We start from the raw sequence: 14,909 nt of genomic DNA, 5'->3' as shown, positions 1-14,909 counted from the left end.
GGCGTAGAACGATTGGGTCGCTTAGCGCGCACAGTCGGCGATGATTCATTGAAAAAAAAAAAGCGTATAGTGTGTCCTGTTATGGCCGTGTTTATGCATTGTACGGGGCCGAATGGTTGGGGGCTTATAACGCACACGAAATGTTTATATCGCATTGTATGGGTTTACCCCACATGATGCCGATAGCGTGACGGTTGTTACGCGCTTCTTTGGCGGCTGCATTACATGCGTACGTACGCCGGCTATTACAACAAATATATACACGTTCCAGGAAATACAAAATAAAATAGCTATAGGCTCAAGCAAGGATTCTAACACACACACACACACACACACACACAGAGAAAGAGAGAGAAATAAAGGCTACCCCCATCACTGACCAGGAAATTTGAAAATGAAATAAAATATATTTCAAAAAAAAAAAAAAAAAAATGAAGAGAGGGGAGATGGAGTACCTGCTGTACCGCCGCGCTGGTTGTTGTTGCTGCTTCTAGTCCAAGGTGGGTGGAGTTTTTTTTTTTTTTTTTTTTACTTCTTCTTCTTTTTCATTCCTTTTCTTCTTTTTTTTCCCCTATTTTTTTTTTTTCTTTTTTTATTAGAATTTTTTTTTTTTCTTTTCCATGTTCTTTCGCTCGCTCTCTACATCGCCGCGCAGGGCTGTTGCGGCTAAGATGCAGCCCTCTCTTGGGTAGAGCCGGCAAAAAAAAAAAAAGAAAAAGAAAAAAAAAGAGCTCAAGAGAGGCCAACGGGAGGCCAAAGAGAGTTGAGAGAGAGAGAGGGAAGTTAACTGAATGTCAACCGAACCGAGCGCGGTCAGTCTGCGCTGAGCAGCGCTCCTGTGCACACGCGTCGTATTTTTTTTCTCTTCAACTTATTTCCAGTACAACAACAAGTTTGCTGCTACTTTTCTGTTTCTTAATCCGACCGATCAGTTTTTCAATTCGGCTCCTGCTCTGAAAAAAAAAAAAAAAAAGTTCCACGTCCGATCTTGGCGCCCGCTCATTTGAATATTTAGACACATTTTTTATGTTCATCGGCCGTACACGATTTACAAGAGGGTTTTGTAACATCGTTATGTTTGCAACATTGTGAATCCTCCACCCTCCATAGTTCGTTGGCCATCCGACAACAACAACAACAACAAGCCGTCACGGAAAATGTGTTCTTGAAGATTTCCATCTAACAACATCCGATTGAATTCCTGGAAAACATAAAATCGTCCTCCACGCATTCCCCCCCCCCCTTCCTCCTTTTTTTTTCTATTTATTTGGAAAAAAAAAACCAAACAAAATCAACTCGGTTTGTGTTGTTCACTCACGCGCCCGTATCACGCCTTCATTCCAATCGACATTCTTCAGGAAAAACAAAAACAAAACAAAACACAACCGACAAGGTAAGAAAGCCCAGTGTGTCAATACCTACTACTAACTATACAACTCGTAATGTTCTTTTAACAAACGTTACACACATAGCCGCGTTCCACTCGAATATAAACTGTTTATCTTTGAAAAATGTTGAAAGCAGACGTGAGCAATCGCGGTTGATCCCCGTGTTTGTTATTGCTCCAAGTCCAACCGTTGAGTAGATCGATATGATCGTTCTTTTTTTTTTCTTTTTTTTTTTGACTACGCGTAGCCATTATTTATCGATTGCAAATCAAAAGAACGTCGGCCCAACGGACGTATTGATCGTGACTCGGGGGAAAAAGTCCCACCGTTCTTAGCTTCGGATTGCCGAGTACTTCATTGATTTGAAATGTGTAGTCCTATTTTCTTTTCTTTTTTTTTTTAAACAACGTAGACACAAATTACACGCAATAGCGAATGCACACACGCACTTGACGCATGTCTAAAGGTAGTCCAAGTTTTGCGCGGCCGCAGCGGCGGGACTCGTTTGGGGCAAATACTCAAGGTCCTACCCTCTTTCGTCTTTGGCTTCTTTTTTCTCGCTATTTTTCGGGTATTAGCCTTCCAACTTTTGCCCAATGGAAGGGAACTCTGCTATTGAAGGGAATTGAAAAAAAAATAAAATAAAATCGGATGTTACTTTGGCGGCGTTCATTCCTATTGGGAATGAACGTTGGAGGCAGCACCAGTGCTTTTCACTCTTCGCGTGTATGTGTGTGTGCTGTTGTGTATAAGCCCTCTCCATTGTGTGAGAGTGTGTGCGCCGCGGTGATTAACTCCTCGGTTTAACGACGCAATTTGCCAGGTGCTCCATGGGCCTTTCTTTCTTCTTCTTTTTTTCTCTTCCATTTCTCTCTGTTCTCCTTATCCGACTCTCTAACACTCTCAGCCGCGCAGCAGGTAAATGAGCTACAGCAGAAGCGGATGACGGAAAGCAATTGGACAGGGGGGAATATGGCTCAACGTACAGAGAGAACAAAAAAAAAGGGGGGGGGAGAGAAAAAAAAAAACAGAAGAGGAGGAATACATAAAAAAAAAAAAAAAAAATTCAACACACACACACACAAAAAACAGAAGAAAAGAGGTTTCCATATCGCTCCTTGCCATCACACTAACGCCGGTATTGGGTTGTGTGACTTTCATACACCCGCCGCTTCTATCCCATTTTTTTTTTTTTTTCTGTTCGTCTTTCACGGCTTGCAATTCATTGGATGGGCTGGTCAACTCTATTGTTTCACTCTTTTTTTTTTATGGCCAATTGATTCCGATGGGCTCGTTTTCGTATTGGTTATACATTGGAAAATGAGTTGGAGCCGACGATGTGAACGCACATCAGCCGCCCTTTTATTTTTAAAGATTCGCCGACGTGTATAGGGAACAAAAAAAAAAAAAAAAAAAGGGAGCGTCGCGACTCGACGCCGTCCAAATTGAAAGCAAATTGCGTTCAACAGCGGCGTCCGGGACGTGTCAATGAACGAAGCAACCGCAGCAATTCTTTCCTTCTCTCTCTCTCTTTCCCCTTACTTGTGTGTGTGTGTGTGTTCCACTGCCTTTTATTTCACTTCTCCTGTTCTTCTTCTTCTTGTACGTCCTCGCTTTTTTTTTTTTTTTCAAGTCTCGAGCTCTTTTGTCGGCAAGTGTTGAGGGCGGCTCCAAACGACGAATCGGCATCGTCGGGCGGGTGTCGGCGGCGGCGGCGGCGTTGATTTACGACCGGGTAATGGATTGTCTTCTGCGGTCGTTGTGTGTGTGTTTGTGTGTGTGTGTTTGTAGCGGCGGTAATAGTTGGGCTTGAGGTTTTTTTGCTTTTTTTTTTCTTCCTCTTGGTGGTTGGCGGCTTTTCTCAGCCAAAAAAATCAAATAAAATAAAATAAAAGCGGCATAGGGGTGGGTTACGTCGTCGGTCGGCGTCGTTATGAGTCAGTTACTCGCTCATTTATTCCCACCCTACTTCCTGGTCGTTTCCCAAGCGGAAGAAAAACAAATAAAAAAAAGAGAGAGAGAGAGAGACGCTTGTTTTTTTTGTGTTTCTCATTCATTGCCATTAAGGAAAGAGACTGAAAAAAAAAGGCCATTATGACATCGGGCGTTCGTGCACGTAACACTGTATTCCTCTGGCTTATTCTATCTCATTTTTTTTTCTCTTTGATATTCACCGATATGTGGGACGCGTAAGACATTGGTGCGCATCTTTATGGGTGCCTTATACTTTTCCATCATTTTTTTTTTTTTTTCGCTCTGCTTTTTTGATTTTGTGCGGGGGCCCCACGGTTTGACAATGTCGGCATACGATTTCCATAGGTCCTCTTACAAAATCCTTTTTTTTTTTTTTTCCGACGACATATTTTTTTTTATTACATCACAAGAGCAAAAAAAAAAAAAAAAAGGCGAGTCAAATAAATCGTCGAAAAGGGTTGTGCATTTTTTTTTGTGTGTTGTTGTCATCGGCACACACACACGGTGGGGGGGGGGGGGGGATGTCGTAAAAATGAGTGTAGGCCTTTTTTTTTGTGTGTGTGTGTGTGTCTTAGACGGTGTCTCTTGTTTGAGCCCCATGTGGAAAAGGAAAAAAAAAAACAAGGGAGGAACGAACGAACGGGGATCATAATGTAACCAAAACATACGGTATAAATACATCCATGTGTCTATATATATATATATATAGTATATATATATACAACATGGATGTATAGCGAAAGAGGTCGTGTCGGTGTCGTGTCGGCATTATTCACTAAAAGCATTGGATGGAAGGCAAAGAAAGAGAAAAAAAAAAAAAGCCAAGAAAGACAAAGAAGAAGACAATAGTGATGAAAATAAGGCGAAAGCAATATGTTACGGAGGTGGATGCTTTATCTCTCCGACAGTTGCCCCACCAACGACAGGTAAAACGAACGGCAAGAGCTTTAGAAGAGTTACACACACACGTACAACGATACGAACAAGAAGAAGAAGATCTTTTTTTTTTTTTTAAAAAAAACAACGAAATGAAAATCAACGTACAACTCGCAATTTTCCTTTGAAATCGGCCGTTTGCGGACGGACGGGAAAGTGAGAGACGGATGACACATTGGCCGTCTTTGCTTTTGATAGGGCAGCCTTTTGCCGGGCTCTATTTCATATTTTTTTTTCGCCTCGCTTCAACAACTGCGGGGTCTATACTCTACGCTGCTGCTAACGTTAGCGATAGTCGTCGCGCAACCAGCCACACAACACACCATCAAAGGCCCAGACGCCGCTCTATTATTATCAAAGAAGAAATAGACACGCACACACACACACACACACACTCACACACACGTACATACAAAAAAGAAAAAGAAGGAAACAAGAGAGAGAGAGAGAGAGAGACTCTCTTATGTTAGAGGCCTTCCTTCTTCACCTCCTCCTCTTCTTTTTTTTTTTTTTTTTTTTTTAACTCGAATTTCAAATTTTCTAAAGAAAAAAAAAAAAAATTCAACAAGGCGAGACGTCCGACGTGGGATTTTTTTTTTTTTTTTCTTATTTCTTTTCATCATAATAATAAAAAAAAAAAAAAAAAGAAGAAGACGAAAGAAAACATTTCCTTTTAGACGGGAGGTTTAGAAGAAGAAGAAAAAAAAATGCCAGCCTTCAAAGTTTGTTGTTGTTTTTTTTTGTTTTTTTTTTATAGAGAGGCTCGATGACTCGTCCGCCAAAGTAGCTCGCGGGCGTGTTTTGCATACATTTTTTTTTTTTTTTTTTTTTTTTGCTTCGTGCGCGTGTCTATCCGTTCTCCTTTGCGTTCTGTAATTGAAGGTGCCGTGCAGACAGGGGAAAATAAGAGTTCGGCACGCTGGAGCGCACGCGCCTGCCAACTACGCCGCCAAGAAATCACTTGATAGACTCGCTTCTTGGCTACAAGACGAATGCCCCTCGCCCATGTTTGGTGTCCTTTCTCTTCTTGTTAAAAAAAAAAAATACCCAACGTGTGTGCATCTCTCTAACGTTTGGATTGCGCCGCAGGAAATGTAGAGGGAGCAAAGCACGAGACTCAGGAGAGAGAGAGAGAGAGACAACACACACAAAAAAATCATATCTGAGATCTCGGAACAAACGGTCGGTAGATGTTTGAAAAAAAAAAAAAAAAAAGAGGGCGGCATGGGGGCAGCGGTCGGGGTCGCAAGACAAACAAGCAAACAGCGTCAAGTCTGCGGCTACGAGTTGATTGATATTTTTTTTTATTTTTTTTTTTTTTTTTTCTCGACTTCGCACCGAAACACAAACCGCCGACCAGGCCCCACGACCTTGTCGGGGCTCTTTCTGGACCATCGTCTTCTTCTTCCTTCCCTCGTCATCAAATTGATAAACTGGCCTTTAACGCTGCCCCAATGTTTTTGTTTTGTTTTGTTTTCAATGCAATTTCAACGTGCGTCTTCGAAAATTGAATCGTTTCAACTCTCGAAAAATGCCTTTTCTTTTCTTTTTTTTTTTTAAATTAGAACTTGTCCCAACTCGATGGGTTGATATATTCGTTCATTTTTCGGGCTGGAAAAATGGGAAACTGGACGGTCGTGAGCGATTTAAAAAAAAAAAAAAAAGAAGGGGGGGGGGGGAGAGTGAAGAAAAGCAACGATGAAATGGAGGGAAAGAGGAGTACGATGGGAAGATAAAAGAGAGAGAGAGAGAGAAAAAAAAAAAAAGAAAGAAATGGAGGGGGCTTATGAAACAGAAGAGGCGCTGATGATGAAAAGGTTCCGTTCCAGGTCGGCGATCAAAGCGATTCACCGACACAGCAATTTGTCCGTTGCGTGTCGGAGGCACCCAACGAAAAAAAAAAAAAAAAAAAAAAAAAAGAAGGAGAGGTTAGAAAGAAGAAGAAAAAAAAAAAATGGTGGAAGAGAAAAGACAGGAAGAAAAAGAAAAATGAAAAGGGAAAAATATCGTCATGTAACTAAGTTGAGTCAGCGAAAGCCAGAAGCCAAAAAGAGAGGGGGGGGGAGTAAGCGAGAACTTAAGACAAGCCACATCTGCCGTTCACAACTATATAAATCTATTTATCTTTTTTTCCCGTTTCTTTTTTTTTTTTTCTTCTTACGTTATTACATCGGCCAAAAAAATAAAAGCCCGAATGCCAAAGCCGACATAAGAACATAAGGAGACGAAGCAAAAGAGAAGAGATACATCATCGGCTCGTCCAAGTCAAGTGAATAAGGCAACACACACACACAATCGTTTTTCTTTTCTTCTTCTTCTTCTTCTTCTTCTTCTTTTAGTTTTTTTTTTTTAATTCAATTCATTCCGAAGCGGAACTTGGGATTTTTTTTTTTTTTTTTGGACTCGGCTGACTGGCGTTTGGGATTTGTATTTTTTTTTTTTTTTTTTTTTAAGATTTTTTTCATTTCTATCTGTTTACTTTCTTTTTTTTTTTTGTTCTGAGAGTTTCTTTTACGACGATAACTTTCGAGGTTGTTGAATGAATCATCCTTAATTCGATGATGAATGGCTCGGCCCTTTCTTTTTTTTTTTTCTTTTTTCTTTTTCTTCTCTTCGTTTTTCTTTTTTTATCCTCTTATAACCGCCGTGTTTTTTTTTCTTTCTTTTTGTTTCCTCTCTCTGCGTTCTTCCTTCGGGGTTTCGTTTCTTTAGTTTTATTTATTTATTTTATTTTATTTTATTTTTTTGAATGTGCCCGACCAGACTCTCCGGCCGCGGCTTTGCCCTTCCACTTCGTACAAGCGAGCCCGTACAAGAAAAGAGAGAAATAAAGAAAGAAAGAAAGAAAGAAAGAAAGAAAGAAAGAAAAAAAAAAAAAAGAGGCAACAGAGTTGCAATTGCCAAGTGATATGCAAATGAAGCGGCAAAGCTGAAAGGCCTCGACCGCCGCTGCCGCCACACCACGACCGCCGCCGCCGCCGCTCCAACTTTATCCCGGGCGACCGCGTATATATAGGGAAGGTGGCACACGCATCACTTATCCACATCCAACATTTCTTCTTCTTCTTCTTCTTCTTTTCGTTCCTTTTCGTCTCTTCGTATTCTCGTCAAAAAACAAAAACAAAAAAAAAACAAAATAAAAACAAAAAACACAACGCGCGTCGAGTAAAAACAATGGCAGACACGAAACACAAAACTCATAGGACGGGAATTATTGACCGCACGAACCCGGATCCCCCAAATTTCATGTCATTTCAAAAACATCCTTTTTTTTTTTATTATTATTATTATTTATTTTTTTTTAAGAACTTTAATGTATTTGCTCAATTCGGGGTTAGTGTTGCGTGTGTGTGTGTGTGTGTGTGTGTGTACATTCAATATTTCAAATTGATTGACTTTTTTTTTCTCGCAATGGCGGGACGTTTATAAAAAGCCAAGGCTTTGAGGCGTGGCGTATCAATCACTTGGCTCTCTCGGGGAAAACGTCGTGGGCCTGAACTGTGAGTCACGAGAATACACGCCGAACAAAAACAAATAGAAAAGAAACGTGAGCCAACCAGTTGCACGTCATTCGAAAACATTTGTACAGGTCGGGATAAGAGCCACACGCACACGCTAACAACTTCAAAAGGATAAGCAGACACAACATCAAACATAATAAACGCGTTTAAATCAATGCAAATCGATAAAAAAAAGAAATAAATGACCAATCACATTGCGAGTTGGGTTTTTTTTTTTTTGTTTTATTGTACGAAAATGAAACAAAAAGAATCTAGAAAAAAAAAAAAAAGAACAAACAAACTAGAGAACACGTTCTTTTGTTTTTTTTTTTGTTTTGTTTTTCGAGCCGTTGCACCGGTTTCATCTCCCTCCCCCCTTTCCGATGTTCTGAATAATTTGGAACTAACTCTCTCAGACCTCCCCCCCCCCTTTCCGATGTTCTGAATAATTTGGAACTAACTCTCTCAGACCCCCCCCCCCTTTCCGATGTTCTGAATAATTTGGAACTAACTCTCTCAGACCTCCCCCCCCCCTTTCCGATGTTCTGAATAATTTGGAACTAATTCTCTCAGATTTTTCAGCTGACAAACATGTGATGATGGATGATAATTAGACACTCACTCCACCGCAAAAATGAATGCCATCCAGTTTTTTTTTTGTTTGTTTTTTTTGTATTTTCGAACTGCAAAAGGTCGTTTCGAAGAGAGTCGCATCCATAGGTCTTTGGAACTGTTTTTGAGTGGCAAGACAATAAAAACAAAAAAAAAAAGAACCCAGTAATAAGCTAAGGCTATATCCCTCTTTCTCTCTCTCTCTCTCTCTCTTATTGGAGCTTCTTGATTTACGATCACCAGAAGCCATTAAAAAAAGCAAAGCAAAAGAAGTTGATGGCGACATACGGTAGCCCTGCACCGGTCGTCGCAATCACTAATGGCGCTGCTGCCTTTCATTAACGAAAACAAAAGAAGGAAGACTAACGTCTACGAGAGAGAATCTGTTAAGAAGACGTCCTTTATGTCAAGTCAACCGTGTGTTATAACCTCCATTAATGCCTTTTTATTTAGCTCTTCTTTTTTTTTTTTCTTTTCAACAAAAAAGATTATAACAAGGGGGAAACCTAAAGTAAATACGATCGCATAGACAGTGGAAATAGAGGGCACACACAGTTCCATCCAGTTCGTCCATTTTCCAGCTTTCTCCACTAACGGACTTCTATGTAAACCCCCCCCCTCCTCTCTTTCTTGCTTTTTTTTTTTTTTTTTCAGTCCCCCCCCCCCCTTCATGTCCCGAACATCAATTAACTTTAATTACAAAGCCCCAGAAAGAAAAAAAAAAGAAGAAGTTGAATGGAGATTAGAGAGCCCCTGTTATATATGACCATCTACAACACATATAGATTTGCAGCTACCGGTCTTGACTGCTTCTTCATTTTTTAAAAACCAGTGCGCCCCCACCTACTTACTAAACGTCCACCCTCCTCTCCTCCTGAACCCCAATTCCTGTTTCTTTGAACGAACGCAACAGTCCAAACGCTAACGAATTCAACTTGCATTTCTTGTTGTATTCTTTCTCCTCACTTGCAAAAAAAAAAAAAAAAAGAGAAAAAAAGAAGAATATATCAAGATAATCGGCATTCATGTACTGTTGAACCTTAAACGAGTGTGGTACGAATGTGACTAGTGAGATGTGTTCCGCGTGTCCTGTCGTGAATCACGCCGTGCGCACACGGACGGACGTTTGATGCGACGCGATGCATCTGACTTCGTATACGAGAACAAAATAAGCGTTGCGTACATGTTCTTACACAGTGTGTGCACGTATAGAATCAAGAATTTCATTTCTTTTTGTTTTTTTTTTTTTTTTTTTTTTTAAAGGTAGTTAAAGAAGAAAGGAGGAGGGGGGAGAGATAGAAGAAGCCGAGAGAACAGACAAGCTTTTTTCTTTTTTTTTTTGTTTGTTTTGTTTTGAATGGCGCCGCTTTCATCTTCTGTTATTCGTTGATGCCTTTCAGCTGTGTGATATTCGAACGCATGTTCCTTCAAACCTCCTGCCCGTCCTAATGGTGGCCAGTGCCACCATTTACCACGTCGCTTGCGCTTTATTGCCTTTGATCCTTATTTTTTTTTTTTTTTTTTCGGTACATTGCTTGATGACTCGAGAAAGATGAAAAAAAAAAAAAAAAAGGACAAGATATTTTGTATGTGTTGATCATTGGGCAACGCTTTTGCCTTTGACACTGAATACGGTAGGCTACTAAGCTACCGGATTTCATCGTTCTTTTTTTTTCTTTCTATTTCACGTGCCGCCCCGTTGACGTCTATGACGGACCGGTTCTAGTTTCTTATTTGTGTGTGTGTGTGTGTGTGTGTTCCTCTTCTATAGAACAGGCGTTTCGCTTTTCGAATGAATTACCATTTTCCATTTTTTTTTTTTTTTTTTTTATGTTTCATTCTTTAATGCGGCAGTATTTCAATCTCGTTCAATCCCATGGTGCTCCGACGTCATGTGTTGACGCATTCTCGCATATCGTCATTTTTTTATTATTATTTTTTTTTAATATTTAATATACAGTATATATATATATATATATATTTTAAGAAGTTATAAGCCTTTCTCTAGTTCTACACCAGGATGTTAAGCGCATACCTGACGGAACGGTCCCAAATTGAATGACGTAATCTACGATACTGGAATTCTTGAGATTCATTATCGATGACGGGCCGCAGTGCCATTTACTCAAATGGTCACGGCAAGGCGGCCAACGCCAACCTGTCATCATTAAATCTGAATAGAGAATATTCGGCCATATCCTGTTCGAAAACGGGAACATTTTCTATGCACGTCAAATAACAACAGAAAAAAATGTCGTATTTACATTCGTTTTCAAAAATAAAAGAGAGCCCCTCGTTTTTCCTTTGTGCTGTTAAACAGTTTCGGTGTCCAGCGGACGCCCAAACGTTGGCCGTCTCTCGGTCAGCACAGTCAGCAAGATGAGAACGGCGTCGAGGTGGACAGCGACGGTCTTGGCCGCAGCGGCCGTCTTCGTTCTCGTCATCGATGCCCGTCCCAATCAAGTGATGACACCTACTGAGCACAGCGTCAACTCGCCTTTCGTCCGGCGTCGTTCGTCCGGCATCAGCCGACGGAGCACGACGACGCCCGACATTCTTCGACAACATCTCAAACAAGTACGTTAATGTTGCCACATCGCTGGTTTGACTGGGCAAGTCCCTATCCAAAAACAATCGAACTTAAAACTAATGTCTTCCTGTTTAAATCGTAGGCTTTGTCTAAATGCAATTCACGCGAGCCTCCTCCTACGCAGAAAATCCTACTCAAAGACAAGAATGCAGTCTGCAATGATGGATCTCCCGCTGGGTAAGATTTCATTTTAGCCTCCCCCCCCCCCCCCCCTCTTTCCTCCCTCATCCCCAGTTGGAATAAAAACCACGTGTGTTCATAACAATGATTTTTATTTCGTGCAGATACTTTATCCGCAAATCGTACGGCAGCAAACGTTGGATCGTTTTTCTTGAAGGTCATTTTTTTTTTTTTTAAATTTCCGCAACATATGTGTGAAACAAGTGAGCCGCAAGCGTTACATATCATTCATATTTTTCTCGCTTTTCTTAAAAAAAAATATAGGTGGTTGGTATTGTTACGACAAGCGCAGTTGCGAATCGCGTTGGAGTCGCCTGCGAGGCTTCATGACCTCCAACATGTGGCCAGATACTCGTCAAGGTAAAATCGTTCAGCCCGAATAAAAAAAAACAAAAACAATTACAATTTTCCGATTGCATTTTGGATTTTTAATTCTAACTGTTGTTGTGTGTATCGTTTTTGTGAAACTGACAGTGAGCGGCATTTTGTCCCCAGATCCCGAGGAAAATCCCTACTGGTGGAACGCAAACCACGTGTAAGTACAGGTACATCAATTACTTCCATAGACGATAGAAAAACGAAAAACACCTTCCATTTTTTTTTTTTTAAATTAATTATTCAAAAGACAATATTTAAAATTAACCAACATCATTTGCCCTTTCGTACAATGTCGAATCATTTGAATTTTGATAACCCGCATCGATTGAATTAAGAATTCCAAACAGCGTCATCGGCTTATGTCATTCGCGTATTCTCACCGTGTATTTTGTGTGTTTACAAACAAAAAAAAAACAAAAAAAAAAACAGATACGTACCGTATTGTTCCAGCGATTCATGGAGTGGCTCGTCTCCAGCTGGCGCCACATCCCGTTTCGCATTCATGGGTTCAGTCATCATCCAAGAAGTGCTGCGTGACTTGCTGTCCCAGGGCCTTCTGAACGCATCCAAATTGATGTTAACAGGCAGCAGGTAAACATCAAAAACAATTAGATTTCATTCCTTTTCAATACATTAGCCAAACTGCGGAAAAACAAACAAACAAAAAAAAACTAACGATCGTCTTCTGTCCTTGAATTTTGTTTTCAGTGCCGGAGGGACGGGCGTGATGCTCAACTTGGACAGGGCCACGGACTTCCTGCGAACGCAAGGCTCAACGGCTGAAGTTCGCGGTGTCACGGACTCCGGTTGGTTCCTGGACAACGTGCCCTACGCACCGGCCGATTGCCAGGATCCTCAGCGATGCGCACCGACCACGGCCGTCCAGATGGGCCACACGTTGTGGAATGGCCAGGTGCCATCCGCTTGCAAAGGCCAGTACGCCGCGCAGCCGTGGCGTTGCTATTTCGGCCATCACCTTCATCGCACATTGAAAAGTACGTCGCTTTTGAAAAAAAAAAAAACCCACCAATCACATCAAAATATATTCATTTTTTTTTTCTACTTCGAACAGCTCCATTGTTCATCTTCCAATGGCTGTTTGACGAGGCTCAAATGCTGGCGGATAACGTCGGTCCGCCCATGTCTAAAGAACAGTGGGATTATATTCACGCCGTTGGTGATGATTTAAGACGCACGTTCGCCAATGTCTCGTAAGTTCTTCCTACCTTCTCCATTTAACATTACCTTCTAATTCATTTTTCTTTTTTCTTTTTTAAATAATCAAAAACAGGGCCGTGTTTTCTCCATCTTGCATCTCACATACGGTGCTGACCAAACGTGACTGGCAGTCCATCCGCATCGGAGACATATCGCTGCCTCAAGCTTTGCGCTGTTGGGAACTTCAACCTTACTGGTCCGTCTCGAACCACCTGACGCCCAATGGACATCACCACCATCGTCATCATCACCGACCTCTGGGAAGTGAAGACGGTGAGAACGAGCAGCAGAACCTCGCGGCTCATTCTGTCCAGCATTCACTCAGACACGGTCACAAGCGATACAAGGCCGCCAATGTCGAATCCAAGTGAGTCCCCATCACATCCCCCCCCCCCCACTCGTCATTAAATTTTTCACGATATGCTAATCAACCTGTGTGGTTTTTTTGTTTTTTTTTTAAATAGTCCCATCGTTTTATTGGCCGATGATCCCGAAATGCCAGCAAACGCCGTGACGGTCAAACCAGCCAAGAATCTGGTCCGTTCCGGCCAACGGGCTCCTGGCAGCGAATTGATCGTTGGTACGGCTAACGCCACTCTCATCCCGAGCGGGAGGCATGCCAATCGTAACGGAACGCGTAAGAATAAAGACGAAAAAAAGAAAGAAGCAGGAGGAGGTCGTAAACGTAACAAGAAAGCCGGTGAGAATAAGCGAAACGTCAACGGCAATGCGGGGTCCAACAGCGGGACGGGAGTCGCTAGGCCGGCCGGCAAATCCGGTCGCAAACGGCAGCAACAACAACACCAACAAAAGGGCAACAAAGAAAATGCCAGCAATCACAGCAGTCATCGGCGGAACAACCACAACAACAGAGATCGTAAACGTAAAAAAGGTAAATGAAATCGAATGAAACCTTGTCTTTTTGTTCCGTGCAAATCTATAAACGATGACATTCTCTCGTTTTAGATAAGAACGGCCAGTCGAAGGACGAAACGACAACGCGTCCGAGGAGAGAGGCTGCCGCGATTGCGGCGGATCCTACACCGACGTCAGCACCTGAATTTTGCCAACACCGGCTGGTTGATCGGTGCACGTGGCCTCAGTGCAATCGAGTCTGCCCGAAACTGCACAATCCATTCACTGGTAGGTTTAATCAAAATAGAAGTGAGTTGTACATTGGGAATAGTTGAATTTCAAACGCGTTTTACCTTTGAAAACAGGTGAAGAAATGGATTTCATCCAGCTGCTCAAATCGTTCGGGCTCGATATGAGTAGCGTGGCCAACGCGCTTGGCATCGATATGCACACGCTCAACAACATGGACCACGACGTGCTGCTCCATTTATTGACACAGCAAACCAACTAGACCATTTCATCTTTTTTTTTTTTTTTTATTAGCGACAAAAACAAAAACAAAACTGAAAAGATCTTTTTTTTTTTCATTAAATTTTTTTTTTTGTTCCCACCTACGACGTTCCCCTCCCCCCACACACAACGATATATATATATTATACATACAGGCCTATATGCATTTGTTTGTATTGATTTCTAAATGTTTGTTTGTTTCCTTTTTTTTTTTCATTTCTTTTGTGAATTATTATTATTATAACTAAAGAAGAAAAAAAAAACATAAAAATTAGTCCCTCTCCCGGCTTACAAGTTCCCACGAAAGAAATTTCTTTTTTAAAAAAATTTTAAAAATGAAAAAAAAAAAAAGAAAGGAAACATGTTGATTCCTGCTTGCCTACCTGAAAGCCAGCAAGCCGTGCTGTACATTGACTGGCCAATGTTTGATCAGTTCAATCCAACAGATTTTGTTTTTTTTTTGTATGCAAACAGTTGAATTTGAATAATTATGTCATGTTACAATGTGAAGAAGATCCCGAAATCGGATGTAGAGAACAAACCCCTCCTGCAACGAAAGAAACGGAAGAACAAACCGAAACCGGAAACATCAGCACACAACAACAACAACAACGACCCCCCTCTGTAGATCTCAGGAATTTTTTGAACGAAACAACAACAAACCAACCACCAGCCCAACAAAAACAAACGAGGAACGTGATGAATTTTAAGATTCACAATTCATCAACTTCCTTCATCTCATTCCCCCTCCCCCCAACCTGTTCCAAT

The 14,909-nt window shown here is 41.4% G+C and overlaps 1 protein-coding gene across 1 annotated transcript; it reads left to right on the top strand.

Annotated features, from left to right (window-relative positions):
• The first annotated feature begins 829 nt into the window (after window positions 1-829).
• On the top strand, window positions 830-14,263 carry LOC130695024 (palmitoleoyl-protein carboxylesterase notum1-like). The gene is made up of 13 exons (XM_057518138.2): window positions 830-1,393; window positions 10,731-10,987; window positions 11,083-11,177; window positions 11,285-11,337; window positions 11,445-11,540; window positions 11,655-11,715; window positions 11,988-12,149; window positions 12,267-12,553; window positions 12,631-12,769; window positions 12,850-13,143; window positions 13,241-13,668; window positions 13,743-13,919; window positions 13,997-14,263. Exons 2-13 carry the CDS (start codon window positions 10,790-10,792, stop codon window positions 14,140-14,142), a joined length of 2,136 nt encoding a protein of 711 aa, XP_057374121.1. The 5' UTR covers window positions 830-1,393; window positions 10,731-10,789; the 3' UTR covers window positions 14,143-14,263.
• The last annotated feature ends 646 nt before the right edge of the window (window positions 14,264-14,909 follow it).

This window comes from Daphnia carinata, chromosome 4, assembly GCF_022539665.2.
Source record: "Daphnia carinata strain CSIRO-1 chromosome 4, CSIRO_AGI_Dcar_HiC_V3, whole genome shotgun sequence".
In the NCBI taxonomy this organism is placed as follows: domain Eukaryota; kingdom Metazoa; phylum Arthropoda; class Branchiopoda; order Diplostraca; family Daphniidae; genus Daphnia; species Daphnia carinata.
The sequence above is the reverse complement of the archived record's forward strand: the minus strand, read 5'-3'. Positions and strand labels throughout refer to the sequence as shown.

What these genes read in the sequence shown, in the direction of transcription:
- LOC130695024 (XM_057518138.2), top strand. Translation starts at nt 10,790, where the DNA reads ATGAGAACGGCGTCGAGGTGGACAGCGACGGTCTTGGCCGCAGCGGCC. An exon ending in AATGATGGATCTCCCGCTGG is followed by an intron (nt 11,178 to 11,284) that starts GTAAGATTTCAT and finishes TATTTCGTGCAG; the next exon opens with ATACTTTATCCGCAAATCGT. An exon ending in TGGTGGAACGCAAACCACGT is followed by an intron (nt 11,716 to 11,987) that starts GTAAGTACAGGT and finishes AAAAAAAAACAG; the next exon opens with ATACGTACCGTATTGTTCCA.